Source organism: Amphibalanus amphitrite, unplaced genomic scaffold, assembly GCF_019059575.1.
Source record: "Amphibalanus amphitrite isolate SeventyFive unplaced genomic scaffold, NRLGWU_Aamphi_draft 000922F_arrow, whole genome shotgun sequence".
Lineage (NCBI taxonomy): Eukaryota > Metazoa > Arthropoda > Thecostraca > Balanomorpha > Balanidae > Amphibalanus > Amphibalanus amphitrite.
This window is the reverse complement of record NW_024882416.1, coordinates 126444-143209: the sequence shown is the minus strand read 5'-3', so window position 1 is coordinate 143209 and position 16766 is coordinate 126444. Positions and strand designations below refer to the sequence as shown.

General features: G+C 42.7%; 1 protein-coding gene across 1 annotated transcript; it reads right to left on the bottom strand.

Annotated features, from left to right (window-relative positions):
• Positions 1–1755: 1755 nt before the first annotated feature.
• Positions 1756–11755, bottom strand: LOC122368091. The gene is made up of 7 exons (XM_043341727.1): positions 11684–11755; positions 11363–11468; positions 10552–10628; positions 7120–7215; positions 5447–5518; positions 4762–4848; positions 1756–1833 (listed from the first exon to the last, which is right to left on the bottom strand). Exons 1-7 carry the CDS (start codon positions 11753–11755, stop codon positions 1756–1758), a joined length of 588 nt encoding a protein of 195 aa, XP_043197662.1.
• Between the last annotated feature and the right edge of the window lie 5011 nt (positions 11756–16766).

Genomic DNA, 16766 nt, shown 5'->3' with positions numbered 1-16766 from the left:
AAGTCCTATAGGACTTGATTCACTCGGGTCACCGATGCTTTGTTCGCGTATTACTGCTATGGAGCAGACGCGCCCGCCGCGCCCTTCCCGGCCTGACAACAGTGCAAATATGATACAAATATGACATATGAACGGCATGACGGGGATAGCTCTCATCTCATCCGACGACACTGTCATACACACGACCTAAAGAATGTCATATCATATAGACACCGTGGAGCGGCTATTTACACTGATAACAGGATATTGAGTGTCTCAAAATTAAAATTCTTATTTCTCACCTACATGCGTGCGTCTAGGTATTGTATACCTATGCGCACATGCATACACACGTGCCTCCTTATCACCTTCGGCGAAGCTACATTCCTCAGCGCTTATACCAACACATATCTAAAAATGCGAGGTGTTTATAAAATGAATATAATGTCATGAGTCAGACTGGTTATTGATTCACCTTTTTTTGGATCAATTCAATCATTGATTCATGCGATTTTTTCGATTCAATCACCGTTCGATTCCTTCAGAAAATTCGGTGAATCGATTCCTTTCGATTCAGAGAATCAAAAAACAAAACAGGAATGATTCACGTTTGCTTCAGCCAAAAAGCTATTGAACGATTCTTTTTTCGATTTGATCAGAAAATAATCCCTGATCCAGAAATATATGTATTTGTTGTGTTCTTTTTGTTGTCATGCAGTTATCATCACATGACAGTAGTCATAACATTTGTGGATAATGAACTATGTTCACTTCATAATTTCTTTTTTTAAGTTCATGAATCTTTTTTTTTAATCAGCCCTGATGCCAAATGCATTTGATTCAATCATGGCTTGTGAATCGATATCGAACAATCTTGACGGTGAATCAAACCTTTTTGATTCAACCAATTTTGTTTGATTCAATCCAATCGATTCAATCACAGGTGAATCGAATACCAGTCGGATACGAGTGCATACAACATGAAAGAAAGCTCACAATAAATATGTTTCGTCCAACAGTTAAAATGAATGAATAGGTACCCACGCACTGATATGGAAAGCAACAGTCGTTCGTGTAAGATAGTCATCTGACCGCAATTAGACTGTGTCAATTAGGTCAAAAATTTTAGGTGCTTTAGAATCGTCTCGTAAGGACCTTTCGTTTGGTATCGCTTTTGTTTCCGTAGCTCCCTTATGTACGGAGTTAGACAGGGGGGCGGGCGAAGAACGCCCCCCCCCCCGGGCTGCGGTGGTTGGGATTACCCCCCGGGCCCGGCCGGGTTAATCAGGCACAGACTTCACTATATAAAGAAGTCTGTGAATCAGGTAATGGTAAAATGCTTTGTACACTAAATTGTACCGTTTGTAACATACAACCAACCAGCATCATGCCGGCTCGCTACATTCATATTACTTATCAGACTTCGCATCTAATTTATGCATCACCATCCATCACTTTGGAATGCCAAATGAGGTTCACTTATTGATAAACTTTGTAAGTGAAATAGTGATCATCTATAGATAAAACCATTTGGTATATAAGCCATTAGGCTAATAAAGGAAAAATAACAATTTCATTTTTCTGCAGTCCTGGCAATTCTATTAATATTTCGATGATTCTTCATCGAACCTTGAGTCGTTCCTTGAGCCTCACTCCTATTTCTTTAAAATTACCTCTCACCCTCTCTCTCCCTCCTTCCCTCCCTCACTCCCTTCCCCCCCTCTCTCTCTCTCTCTCTCCTCTCTCTCTCTCTCTCTCTCTCTCTCTCTCTCCCTCTCACACATTGACCGGGTTCACACAGCCCTCGCCGACTCCCTTCTGCGTCGAGATTCCGTTCATCTGCAGCGGACTACTCTTCCGAAGCGGGGCAGGCCGCGGAACCGGTGCCGGAGAGGCTGAACAGCTGCTGGCTGAGATCCCCGGCGTGGCAGTCAGAGGGGCCTGGAGATATAGACACCTCGCGTTAGAAGAGTGGGAGCTCGCTTAACGGGTGAGCAAAGTGCATCATTTCTGAGAGTGGCAGCGCCTAAGCTAGCGGCGATGAAGCTCTGGCAGTGCTGATGTGCATTGTACAATGTGCATCAACATTCGCCAAAACTCATGCCCTTAAGCAAAACATTTATATACTGTATGATGTTTTTATGTATAGTATGTGACAATTTCAGGACGGTTATAAGCATTCAAAATTGCTGTACAGTCTCAATTAACCCTCTAGTGCCCCCGGTAGCATATCTGTAAGTCAATTTGCAGAAAATTCGCCTGCTAATCATAGAGGTGAAAATTGTTGAAAACCCTGCTGTATCAGAAGTGGTACGTTTTGGCAACCACCTGGTGGCAAAATTTTTAAGTAATGATTTCTCAGTTTCCCACCAGGTGATTTTGAAGAGGGTCAGTTTGTCCTTTGCCGAAAATCAATTTGAGATGCAAGTGTAAATTTAAGCATTTTGAAGACAAAAATTAGTTATTTGGAAAGAAACTTGGTATACTGTGAGACAAATGTTCAACATATATCATAGTATGTTGCAAAACATCGCAACTTTTTCAGGGTCAAAGATATGGACCCCTATTTTTGGGGATACTAGATATGATACATTGGGCATAGCACTCCAATATTTTCTATGAAATTTTCGCCGCTGCAACATACGGTGTGCCAATACCATAGTTTTCTCAGGTGATAAGCATTGCAATGGCCTGTGAGTCATTGCAAATGACGATGGTACAAGATGCATAAATTTGTGAAGTTCGCACCTCTTGCGCCAGATAACTCTATTTCGCTCCAGACTTATAATGTCATAACGATATTGGTACGCTTATGCCGCCTCTCATGCTTGTCAATCTTCCAACATCTAGCTTTCTATGAGTGGCCTTACATGCCTCATACATCTCGACTTTTCTAACGCTCATAGGAATAGGTATGGTTTTGCAACTGTTTGACGATGACAATAGTGAACTTTTTGATCTGCAGGACACTAGCAGACCATATCTTCTAAAACCACGTTAGGAATGACATGCTATCGATGACAAGCTTGTTGATTTCAAGGAACGATCATCCGTGTGAGCATTTATACTCGTGAAACCAAAAATTGAGACTTGATGTTAGGGACAGGAGGATTCAGCGGTCTTTTGCACAATTTCGATATTCCAACAGGGGTTGTGGACGGGCTTATTTATGTCTTGTGGGTCTATGTGTTAGCTGGGCATGGCTGAAGACTTGCATTAGCAGCCAGCCAGCATTTTTCATTCATATTGGAGAACGACTCACAATTTGTTTACGATTCAAATCTCTTCCGTTCATCCCAGTAGTAAGAGATTGAATGTGGAGTGGAAAACTATATCGTCATCTTCAGAGGAAGCTGGCTAAACGGGCTCGCCATGAAGACAGACTCCGGACCGAAGGCCGTGATTCCTTTGATTTCCTATCTAAGAAGTAGGCAACCATGCACTGCTGCCAGGTTCCAGCAGGTGCCTGACACCTGGCAAGCATTTTCACTGCCAGGTATGTCATTTGTTGTCATATATTGACATATACCGCCAACTGTGGTAGCTGAGTGCCACTGAACAAAAAGGATTTATAGGTACTAAAACATGGATACTACTTTTGTACTGACCACAAGAATAAAAGTTAAAGTGCGGCATTGCGTAATGCGTATGCTCACCTCCATATGAGGTCAATGAATATTGTGCAAGCTCCTGCCGATCCGTGCACAGTTACCTGTACAGTCTGTCTTAAAAGTACCGCGCAAAGTGACGGTGGATCCATCAAGCCTGACCGATGAAGGACTGCCAAATTTGAGTCACCGAAGCAATAGACATCCTCGTCCATTCCCCAGCTCCATTGGTTCGGTGACTTTCAAATAATAGCAGGCCCTTCCTCGGTCAGGCTTGATGGATCCACCGTCACTTTGCGCGGTACTTTTAAGACAGACTGTACATACCTTTGTTGTCTGACACGTACAACGGTTCTTGCACTGGTCAGTGCGCGGCTGTTATACTGGCGCCGATGACATCAGGACCGCACGACCATGGTCAAAGTACTAACTGACGATTCACAGGCTGAGAGTTTCAGTCACCCGAGATTGTCCGGCTATCATGAAGATAAACCAACATCGTCTTTGGCATTGATTCCGGTCCGTCGGCAGGCTGTCCAGCATTTTGCATCAGAACTGCTTCACTTCAACCACTTACCGCGAGCCAACTGTAATGTCTTCATTTCTATATCAAGTATGCATAACGCATCTACGTTTGAGAAGCACGGCCCACATGTCTGAATTATGAAAAAATTGCACAAGTGCAACGCGCTGTATCGTGGAAATTGAAGGAATAGAAGGCACTCGTAAATAGATGTCTATGATTAGCGTTGTTCCCTAAGCACCGACTGAAAGGACATTTTGATACAAGAAGGATGCCGATGAAATATTAAGAAAATGTTCTGATAAAAAGTGCACAGTAAAGGATGTGTTGTTGGCATTTTACACATTTTAACTGCCACTTTTATCACTGCAATTTTTAATAATATATATTTTCTCACCTATGTCTTCACTTCCTTCTGTGTGGTCTGATACCACTAAAAATTACCAAGTGGAATGCCCAATGTATCATATTTGATACAAAATTTATTTCCGAAATTTGAACTGCGAAAAAATATTTGACTCCAGATTTCGAACAAGGGACCCAAAATGAATCACACAAGGTGCTAATTTTAGGAACCGTGGAACTATGTGTGGGCATTAGAGGGTTAATGATACAGTAATTATGAATTCACCCTGTGTAGGAGCGTCTTACCCGGAGGCTGGAGCCAAGCTCAGTAAGCTGTCCGTTGGAGCCCCGGTAGATTCTGTACTGAGACACCACGCACACTATGCACCACAGCTGAAAACAGCGGGGTAATGTACGGTGTAAGTGCGCATAAAAACACCGGAGTCGTGGTAAAACGACGACAAACGTAGTTGTATAGTGAGAGAAGAGAAACGTTCAGAGGCGTAAAAGTGTACGGGTTGAAAACGTCGAGAGGTATGTAACGTTATGGTTTGGTTTGGCGATACAGGCTACATCACTTTGTTTGAGAAGTGTTATCACATTGCCACACTCATGATCCCAATCAAATAAAGAACGGTTTACGGACGGGGACGGCAAACCCTGCAAATGATGTTCGTTTGATGATTAGCGACGACTTTTGTTATGAAATCGAGGTCATCGCTGAAAATGCGTGTCGCCACTTTAACCAACTTCACGAACAAGTGCGTGTTCAGTTCACTGCAAAATGGGGACATGCGCAGGATCATAAATTGCCGTAAGGCTATCTTCCGCTCATGCGTGATCATTTATAAACTGACGTGGGTCTTTTACACAATAATGTGATCATTTACGCTCAGACGCAATCTTTACGCCCAGACGTGATCATTTACGCACAGCCGTCATCTTTTGCACCCAGGCGCGCAACTAGCGAACACCTATCGTCGCTACTCACGTTGATTGCCATTGTCATGAGATCGAGCAGTAGAAGTGTGGCCGCGGTCCCGTCCACCAGATGACGGGTGAGCTGGAGAGCAGAACAGTTTTAGCCCGCGGCCCGTTGGGCTCTGCCGAGCAACGCGCCCGGTTGGGGGGGGGCATTTTGGCCCCCCTTAGATCTCGAGAACCACGCAACATAGCGACAAGCGGTAAACGGCGTTGGATAGCCCCAACGGGGAACTACCTTGTGACCCAATTTTATTGACCTAGGTCAAACCGATGACGTCACAGGTCAGGTCAAAGGTCCAATTTTCACCGTTTACAGGCATTTCAAGAAATGCGTTGTAAAATCGAGTCAAATGCATTTCACTGAAAATCATCGATGGGGAAATGTTCTTCAAACACATAGTTTGCTATTTGAGGTCACTGATACCAGGTTAGGTCACAGAGGTCAGGTCACGGGGGGGTCACAATATGAAAGTGTCGTGTGATACATGTTTTATGGTCCATTTTACATGACAAATGCGATTATGTGGGTCAGGCAGCCTTTGGGGCCAGCTTAGGTCACATTTTGGTCAAGGTCAGGTCAAGGTCAGGTCAAGGTCAGGTCAAATCAGGTCAAATTTCAAAGTTGATATTTTTGCATCAGTATCGAATCGATGCAGCTCGTCACTGGGAGTTCAATGGTGGTCTTTGTTTGCCGTACGTGGTCTAGAATCGCTAAAAATTGAGTTCAAAAATTTGACGTCATCATTTTTGAACAGTTTTTTCGCTATAACTTGGCCAAAAAACGAGATATCGATCTGAAATTTGGTATGTATTAGAAGAGCGCAGGGACTATCACATATATTCCGTTTTTTTTTTCGAAATTCGGGAAAATTTTGGATTTTTTCTTAGTTTTTCAAAAAAAAAAACCAATTTTTTGATTTTTTTGGGTCAAAAACCAAAAATTTTGAAAATCCGAGATAACAGTTTTGTAGCGCCGCTTTTTGTCTACTAGACCATATAAAGAACTTTGAAATTGCTTGATAACTGTAGATTTGGTGAGCGTTTCAAGATTGCATGTTTTTTGCTCATTTTTGCTCGAACATGACCTCAGTTTGACCTAAATAACTCCTGACCTAAGGTGACCTAAGACTTGAAATTTTGTGTGAAGGTGTCAAATTGGTGCCCGGGAAGGTACTGAAAATTTGGCGGCGCTGCGCGCCGCCTTTTCTTGCTATTCAGGAAAAACCACAGGGGGGCCAAAATGGCCCCCCCAACGGGGCGAGGGTTAATCTGCCGTTCATTGGTTTACAGCCCGAATCCAGTATCGACACTCGACAGTATCCATTCTTTGTCGGCTTATGTGAGCATTTGTTGACCGAAACCGACCCTCTTAGCGGGTACAGATGCAAAATTTCAAAAATTAAACGACACATTAATGATGCATTGTACAGTGTACTGCTGTCAGATATTTATGGGTTGTTACAAAGTAAGAAACATAATTGTAAAACATATCCACAAGTACGAAAATATATCACGAGACGAAACGTGTCCATAGGATAACTTATTTGGCTACACCTGAACAATGAACATGAAAGATAAATCATTCATACATAACTAATCATTACAGATCATTACGATACATTACCGAACATTTCGTGTGTGTAAAAACCTTTAAAAAAGTGACACTGAAGTAGAAATTACCAAGTCCTGGACGGAGATGCTGATGACGGCGACAAGGTCGGCGACGATGGTGGCCGTCAGGGTGCAGATGATGGGGACCAGCAGCCACGCGCGTCCCTGGGGGAGACACCACAGAGGAGGCGGTCAGAGGGGGGAGAGAGAGAGAGAGAGAGAGAGAGAGAGAGAGAGAGAGAGAGAGAGAGAGAGAGAGAGAGAGAGAGAGAGAGAGAGAGAGAGAGAGAAAGGAGGGAGGGAGAGAGAGAGAGTGAGAGAGAGAGAGAGAGAGAGAGAGAGAGAGAGAGAGAGAGAGAGAGAAGGAGAGAGAGAGAGAGAGAGAGAGAGAGAGAGAGAGAGAGAGAGAGAGAGAGAGAGAGAGAGAGAGAGAGAGAGAGAGAGAGAGAGAGAGAGAGAGAGAGAGAGAGAGAGAGAGAGAGAGAGACCGAAAGTGACAGAAAATAGAAAAAGGGAGATAGGAGCAGAATAGAGCAAAAGAGGGAGAGAGGAAAGAGTGAGATGACGAGTCGATGTCTAGTTACTCGCTGGGCTTTTCGAGTATACTCAGGGAAGTGCAGACGTGAAGTGGTATTCAGCCAATTAGTTTAAGTGCCCCGTTAAGCTGGAACTTGTTCCTTGAAGCGTGTTCATGGAAGTTCGTGGAATCACACTGGACAGTTGAATTGATAGCAATTTGCGATCTAATCTGCATCTTCCGATAAAACATTCTACTCAACCGCATGAAAAGGTTTATCAGAAACCTTACAACAGTATTCTTACAGATGGTTACTGACATCAATGAAAATATATCTTTTAAAAGAAAATGCGAAAATATCTCGGTACGCGTCAGCATTTGGGCGCCCTTCTACGTCACTCCATCCCCTTTGAAATGCCCTGCGACGCCCCCGTCTGCTTGGCTAATGGCAGATTATGAGATCAAAGCCGGAGTTCCATTAGGACCCTGCACGGTCGAGCAATGGAACGTACGGTTGTAGGCTGCAGCAGCTGGATGCTGTGTGTGATGTCCAGCTGATAATAAACCCAGGCCAAGATCAGACATCGAGAATGCTAAAGTCGTCCTCAGTAGTCTCCGAACAGTATTTTCGAACCGAAAGAAGTTTTATGAAAAAGACGTTACTACAAGAACTGGACACACGCATATAAAACTTTTTGTTAAGTGAAGAAGAAATACTATTCGAAGAGTAACCAAATTAACAAGATTATATATTCCCGACCGGGGCTGGGAAAATGCGTTTTATTCACCGAGGTTTTTGTGCGGAGGACCGAGTGCCGGTAGGCACGAGGTCCGTAGCAAAAAACCGAGGTGAATAAAACCAGGGTATATTGAATTAGGGGGTAGGACCAAGTTTAGTAGGCATGATCTCAACAATTATCTTGTTTTATATAGCGGTTTTCATTTTCAAAATATTATTTTTGATATCATGAAGTTTGTATATCTCGGTTTTACAAAAAATAGTAGGGCAACAAAGATAAATTTCGCGAAAAAATAATTCTAGTTCGAAACATCCATTCTGGTATGCAAAATTCAGTATGAAGCCCAGTATGGTGACCGTCTAGTGTGCTTCCAATGCTGAGTACCTGATATCAACAGGAGTTGTTTACTATTTTGCCTTACGTTGCTAGGTGGTTGCTAGGGAGCTAAGGATACTCTCTTGCGCGATCATTTGCACTTATTTTTCCTCAATATATCGACATGTTGCTGTTTCTGAGACCTACCTCATGCTAAGAAAAAAGCGGTTTTCTTAAAATGTGTATTTAAGTGCCGTAGTATTAACACAGCTCTGCAATTCTGCTTAAATATCTGCAAAATCCTTACTTCCCGGAAAATTGTTGGTGGTGATGAGGATCGAGCCCGTCGATGAAAAGTAAGTCAATATTCAAAGGCTTCAAAACGTTATTTCTTGTTGTTCTGTGAAATAGGAATGCGAAGACCGATGATAGTGCCAGTGTTAAGCTTTTCAATGAAGCATTGCAATTAGTAGTAAGGTTATTATCACCTAAAATATCTTCCATAAAATATTAGAATGCTGCCATTGTCTTGCTGTAGAACAGGGTTACTTTCAGTCTCTTGGGAACACGATTTGCCGGTCTCAGATCGAAAAACACTTCAAAAAGCGGTAATAGACAATGAAATTTCCTACCTGATAGCATCTCGGGTTTTTATATATCCTGTCTAGAATTTTCATGAATCAGACGTAAAAATGGCAAATTTCGTCAGATTCCGAATTTTTGCCATTGGGTCTAATGTAAAGCATGGCTACATTCAGTCTCTTGGGAACACGATTTCCGTACCTCAGATTGAAAAACACTTCAAAAGTCGCAGATAGTAGATGATTTAATCTACAAGATAGCATCTCGCTTTTTTCTGTATCTGGTCATGTATCTTCATAAAATCCTCTCAAATATAGTCAATTTAACATTAAAGTCTATGGATTTAGAAGAATTTTCATATCCGACTAGATTTGGGCTACCATGTCTGTTGACCGGGGGCCGAATAAAACTGCATTTTCACAGCCCAAGGTTGGGAAATGGGAAGAGATTTACCACATGCCGTACCGGCGCAACAGTTAATATCATATTCATTTGATATTTTACACTTTAATCTTAATATTGTGTTAATATTATATTAGTACTATGTTCATATTTATAGTCACCGTGATTATTTTTTGTGTTTTTCATTATTGGGCTGCGTTGAGCAATGAGCATGAAAGATGAAATTCCTACTTCCCCCTTATTTAGGGTTTGAAAAAGCTGAGGATGAAGATGGTGAAGCGCCAGAAGTTAGAATAAAAATATCGAGTCCAGCAGGAGTGAGGAAACCGTGAGGAAAACTGAAAATTGGGTAAAACACTGAATCAAACGCGTCTTGGATCCCAGCTGGAACAATATCAAATGTTTCTTTGTGGCACGTTAAGATGCTTCACGCATTTAAATTGTTCGTTTTTTGCGTGCATTATGTAGAAATAATGATTATTCCGACCATGTTCTGCAGCAATAAATACATTGGCATTGGAACGATAACCTTGTTTAGTTGAATTACGTTGACAGCAAAAGTAAGTAAACACGCAGTCACTTACTTTTGCTGTTGCTGTTAGTGAACACACAATCCGTAAATATCTTCTTTGAAATTGGTTCTTCCGCTCAGAATATTCAGTAAAATTTTGTCTGGGAAAATCAAAAAGTCCTAGGGCCGAATCGTTTCCCAAATACCTTCAACATTAGCCGAGGCGGGCCGAAGCCATTTCCCAAATGCACGTGCTAATGTTAAAGGGATATCTCGGCATGTGGTAATAGAAAAACAAACATAGAAACCGAAATAGTTTTAGGCAAAATATTTTAGAGCTCAATCGTAACATTAAATGTATTTTGTTTGGGCGCTTGCATGCAATCTCATGTCCAACTTATGCATTTGCACATGCAACATTGATTTAATCTCACCTTACAAAGTCCCATGAGGAGCATGCCGGCAGAGATGATACCCAGAGTGAAGAGGGTGGCCATCATCGCCAGCAAACCTGCCAACGGACGACAAGCAACCGTGAGTTTTACGTCAGCACGGACCGAGTTTCATGAATTTATACTCAACAAAGGCTTCAGAATGCGAACATCTTGGACCCGGTCGCTGCTCCGTAAAAAAGGCTACCGTGTTTTTGCTGGGGTCGTGACTGTTGAAATGCTTGAAGTTGCGTTTTCACAGATTAAATTCAGATTTCGAAATTGTACCATTTTTATGCATAGTGGTGTGATGAATGGTTGGCGGCGGCGGAGGAACGGGCGGTTTTATACACGTCTGGCCATAGTGGCTAGCCAACAATGGATTCTGGAACGACTCAAATGTCGGGAACAGGAACGGCTAAAGCAACCGGGCATCTCAGGCTCTCCAGCGCTGCCGAAACGGCACGCTGTAGCTGCAGGTGCTCTTTTACTCAACAAAACAGGACAGCATTATATTCTTTTTTTAAACTATTGAGGAATGATGGAAATAAATAAAACTTGAATACCTTTAAATTGTGTCACTATTGTGCTTGCATGCATCATAGACATTACGTTTAGTTTGCCGTTGAGCAGGCTGAGAATAGCGACATTCCATTTTACATCGGACCTTATGTCTGGGGACAATCCCACTGGAACAGTGACAGGGCGTATATTAATCATGGTCCATAGAGCCATACGCGCGCATTTATCACATGTTTCACGTAACTGTCGTCGAACTATCGTCGAAGTTCGAGCCAAGTCCGTGCGTTCTTACCAATGGTCATGGTGTCAACTGGGGGCAGGTCCGGACGGGCGATCATCTCGTGTTCCACAGTAATGAGGCCCAGCACGCTGATAGTCAGCATCACCAGGAAATATATCTGAGGCACAGAGACACACGTCAAACCATTGGGATTTGTTAGCGGAAAGTCGACTGCGAATGAATATCGGGATTGGCGAAGAGGAATGTAATTACATATACCTGCTCAATATGACTAGCAGGATTCCAGGCACCCGGATAAAATTATATGAAATTTCATTGCTGATAATAAAAACTACAAATGTATTATCTTACTATAAAAAAGTATTTACTTACGCATGTGTAGAAAGCGACGCAGTAGCTTGCCGAACGAACTGAGAACAGGCCGCAGCAGCACGTGTTGAGCATTGTTGGCTATATATAGGACCGGGCCGTTTCTTGCGAGGGTGCTGGCACGCAGGAATGGGGTTTCAACAGTTCAGGCTGGCGTCAGGTCACAACCGGGTCAGGTCACGCTGGCGACCTGAGCTTCAGATGGAGCGTCAATTGTCCTTCTTTGTGTCGGGTAGCCGATCAGTTGTGGATCTGAAGATGTCTACTGGCCAGAGGAGCTCGTGGGAGGCGACTCCAGGATGTAATCCGTGAACCCAGACCTGTGGACGATAAATTCATGTAAATCACACTGGTGAGAACGATGGCTGAAGATGTCGCTCGTCAAGCAAAAATACACGGCGCCATTCGCCATTGCCAGCTGATGGCTATAACCTCTTTCACATGTCTACAACAGTCTAGTCAGTTTTCCTTCTATCTACCGGGTCGTTTTACTTTATGACTCTATTTTTCATCGCTCGCCCAGCGTGGCTTAGTTTTCTGAGTGCCAGCTCACTGGACCTTTCCTGCTGGTGAGGGACCCACCGAGACGCTTCAGCGCTCGAAAATTGCTTCAGAATACGGGAATGGTTTGCGGTCGGCAGCAGTGACCGAATCACGAAACGGATGAACTCAGTGAGCGAGAAAGCTCATGTGGAGCTATTTAGAGACCAGTCATAACTCAATGAGTCGGCTTGAAATCGTGGTATTCTAATGAACAATGTCCGTTCGGATGACTGCAAAAATTAGCCGTAGGATGTGACGGCGGTTAGACGTTTGTTTTTGGCTGGAAATACAAGACACATCGACGTTTTGGGTTCTGCGACACTTGAGCGAGCCTCATTTCAGAGAGCGACATTGGAGCGAATCTTTTTCAGCTATTATCAATTTAAACGATTGACTTTTTCAGCAACGGTGAAGTCGACGAATTCAATTACCGCGAGTATCAACTAAAGCGAGGACCAGAATCAGCGAAACCAGATTGAGCGAATATATTGCTGACAATGGGAAACCAATTGAGCGAATACAATTACAGCGAAACCGAACTCGACAGAAATCGATCCTTTGACACTTTGGCAAGAACAAATTTTACGTGGGGAACTGAAAATTCATGCTGGAGAATTTCACGAAAACCAGCAAGAGCAAATATCAATATCTGAACAAAGTTTGAAGTTATTACCATTGGCAAAGAACAGGGGTGAAACTGAACCGCCAACAGTTTTAAGAAATGTAGCGTGAAATTGGAGCTCAATGTACACGTATTTAGTACCTTTGAACCTGAGATCCGCCATCCAGTTCCGGATAACCATGAGCCATGAGAAATTTCGGAAACATTTGTGCGCTCGCAAAAGTTAGAAATGCACCATTACGAGAGGATTAAGTGTTTCGCTGAACATAACATTCGCTCAAATAGAAGTCGACGAACTAGATGACGCTGAAACATAGCTTTCGCTAAAATTGATAATCACTATATTTGATAATCGCTTAAATTGATAATCGCTAGGTTGCCAATCGCTAAAAATGGTTCAATCAAATGACGTTCGCTCAAATGACACTCGCTAAAGTCGTTCGCACCGGACGTTTTGACGTCTCATCTATAATACTATGTATTATGATACAATTTTTGATTGATTAAAAAAGGCATAAATTGAAATCAAAATATTGTAATGTAATAACTAATAAGAAAAATGTGGCATCGTCTTCGTTGTTCCAACTTTCATTTATATCCGATGCGGGGATGAGCATCAACCGAACGCAACAATCAACCGTTCTCGAAGCCATTCCCAAAACGGTCGCATCTCAATGGCAGACAATTCTCGTTGAATTTTCTTCCGTCCGTGTTGGGATGCTCGTTGGTGTGTTTTTATTCGCGCGTGTAAAAGCCCGATGCTGCATGTATGTAGATGAATGCACCATTTGCCGGTCTGCGGGTGGGTCTTTTGACTGTTGAGCCCACGCCACGCTATTCAAAATGAAAGCTCTATTTGAATATCTCCGGTGCATTTCTGCCAGCCACAGCTCAGCCAGACATTGGATCCTTTTTGCCGCGCAGCCTCTGCTATAGCAGGAAGTTCTCGCTCTCTGCTTTTGTGCAGCATCGCATGCTACAGTGGTAAGCTGTTTTCTCCCTTGCCAAGTTCTTAGTTGCTTGGCTGCGGGAGCGCTTTTGCATATGATCCGCATGCAGCTATGTTTGAGCAGCCTCTACGATATACCATTAACGATATACCATTTACGAATGATATACCATTTGGAGTATACTCCAAATGGTAATTCGCTCTAGACTGAATTAAGGTGTTTTCATCTAACTGAACAAGATACACTGTGTAGACACGCTTGTCTGTTGAGTTTATGTTGAGTTGCATGTTTGCATTAGACTTTAAAATTGTATCATAGTTATATTATATTGTTGAGCTTGTCTGTCAGCGAAAAATAATTAGCTCCTACATTTTAAATCACAATGGACAATTGAGCGCTAAAAATAATTTTCTAAACCAGTTTTGCCAGAAATTTATTAAACATCTTTCTCGTTATTTATTATAGATATTTGTCGTACCGTTAAGCCGCATTTTCCTAACAATGCTTGTACCCTATCGCGAGTCGGGTTGTGTCGTTGGATACCTGTGTGCCATTTCTTTTCTATCAACTTTTCATAAAAGGATGGCTTTATAAACCACTTATAGGTGCATGTTTCAAAATAGTTTTTCTTTACAACTAACGGCACTGAAAGCCGGGAAACTAAAGCCTTGTGATAAATAAACATTGAACAGGCCAAATGATGAACATTGAGAGCGCAATACAAAACTATTTTGTTTTTGAACGTAGGCATTAAAGGGACTATCCCACCTTCTAAAGTGTTGTTAAAACCAGTTAAATTGTGCCCGACTTTATAGATTGGATGACGCGGAACACGGTTCTGGCATTTATTTTTCATTAAACATCTTAGGCTTCCCATATTCCAAACACAAACTTTCAAATATGTGACGTCACAGCCCAAAATTACCTCCTTCCCCAGGCCACATTACTGTCATAAAGCTGATTCTTTTTACTCTGTAGGCACCACAACAAAGTTCAGACCAAGTTTTAAGCGATTTTTCAACGAACAAACCCATTTAAATCAGAATGACTAAACGAGGTGACGTCACACTAACGGTCGCTCCATGTTGAAGATAGGGCCTTGCACAAGGCCCATTTTCAAATGAAGGGAACGAATTTCTTCAACACCAAGAGGCCGCAGGGGTTGCAACCTAGATAGATAGTGGTTTCTGAACCTCGCCGCAAACTTGGCTATCTCAACTCAAACCCCATGTTAAAGGTGGGATAGTCCCATTAAGTCCGTCTGTAATGCGCATTTAATTGGCTCTCCTATCTTGTGTAATTGGAGGTAACTTTGAGTCAGACTGCCACGGACGCGGACCGCTTGGTACCTATGATAATTTTGTGTCGGGCCGGGGGCCGTTCCGGACTAATTTTTTAATGAATATCTTCTCAGGAAGTAATTCTGACAACAGACATTTTCGAACCTGTGCTGATTTCATCAGTCATGTTTACTTATATCCAACAAAGATCATGTTTACTTATATCCAACAAAGATTTAAGATACATTCAGTCGTAACGTCTAGTCGTATTCAATTCAGTCGTAACTCGTAACGTTACGTTATTAGTCGTATCCTAGTAGATCAGTAAACGACTGTATGATTGAATAGCTAGATCACTTCCGTAACTAAACGAGGTATACTAAAAACAAACTGGTTTGGTAAAATATCCAAATGATTTGATGATTGATCAAGCCTTGTATGACCCTCGTACTTTATGAGCTCGTTCGTTGCCTCTCACAATGAATAATATTTTTTGCCGCTTATTTACCATGATGACCGTATAATCCGATGGGCCGGTTCATATGCAGGCGTCCTTTCTTTTAGACTCATTGCTGAATATTGTTGAATGTGTTTCAAAGTCTGATCTCTTCCCGATGAATCCAACACACTCAAACATAGGTACTGCACCATGCCGTTGCTAAAACAATCTTACGCTAGTATAAGGTATTTCAACATAAAACGACCAATTGTGAATCGTAGTGGTGGTGGCATTCTCAAATGTAAGTAAAGTAACCGCAAAATAAAATATCATACTTATCAGACTACCACTGCACAACTTGTACATTGTACACTATTACCGACTTACCACAAAACAATACGATGCCTATACTTATATAAACGTTGCATCCTATTCTTTCGAGTGAATATATTATGATCATGTCACGGTAAACATATTGTTACAATGCATCCATTAGCCTTTGAAGGTGGTACTTATTAGTTATTGCGACTGTCTAACCACGTGTCACTACATTACAACGTGTCCTGCAACGCATCACTGCACTCATCGCCTTCCCTCATTACACTCACCTGCTGACAGCCACAGTCGCACTGCTGAGTTGGCTGCTTGTGTCACCTCCGACACAGACCCCCGTCGGCACACCGCCTCACCCCTCGACCACCGCCGACACTCTGAGGTGCAACGTCGCGCCCGACGCAGCTCCCGACGCGCCCGACGCTACCCCGTCGGTACCGACATCGACCCCGTCGGCCGGTGTCTGCGGCGGTGTAGTGTGATCCATCGTGTCCACCCGAGGACCCCTTCTCTGCCCTGTGCGGTGAGGCTGACAGCGAACGGAGGACCCGAATGGCGGGCTTTTCGCACAAACGGTCCAACAGCTGTCGGCGTGTATATCAATGTGTGGAAGCGTGGCATTGTTGCGACTTACGTGGTGTCTGGTCATGACTCATGAGAAGGAAATCATTTGACGCAATATTTTACGACTAGTAGGTAAACGTGCTCTTGTGGTCGTTTACCTGGGTATGGGGTTGGTATAGGCACAGGAAGTTACAATAGATTATAGAATTCAGATACAGGATGTCCGGAAAAGGTTTACCTACCCAAAGAATCTTTAATAAAATTTGCATTTTTTATCTAATTCGTTTGAAATTTACAAGATCTTTAACAATGCAATGAGAAGTAGGTAAGTAGACAAAGTTTCATGCGAATCGGT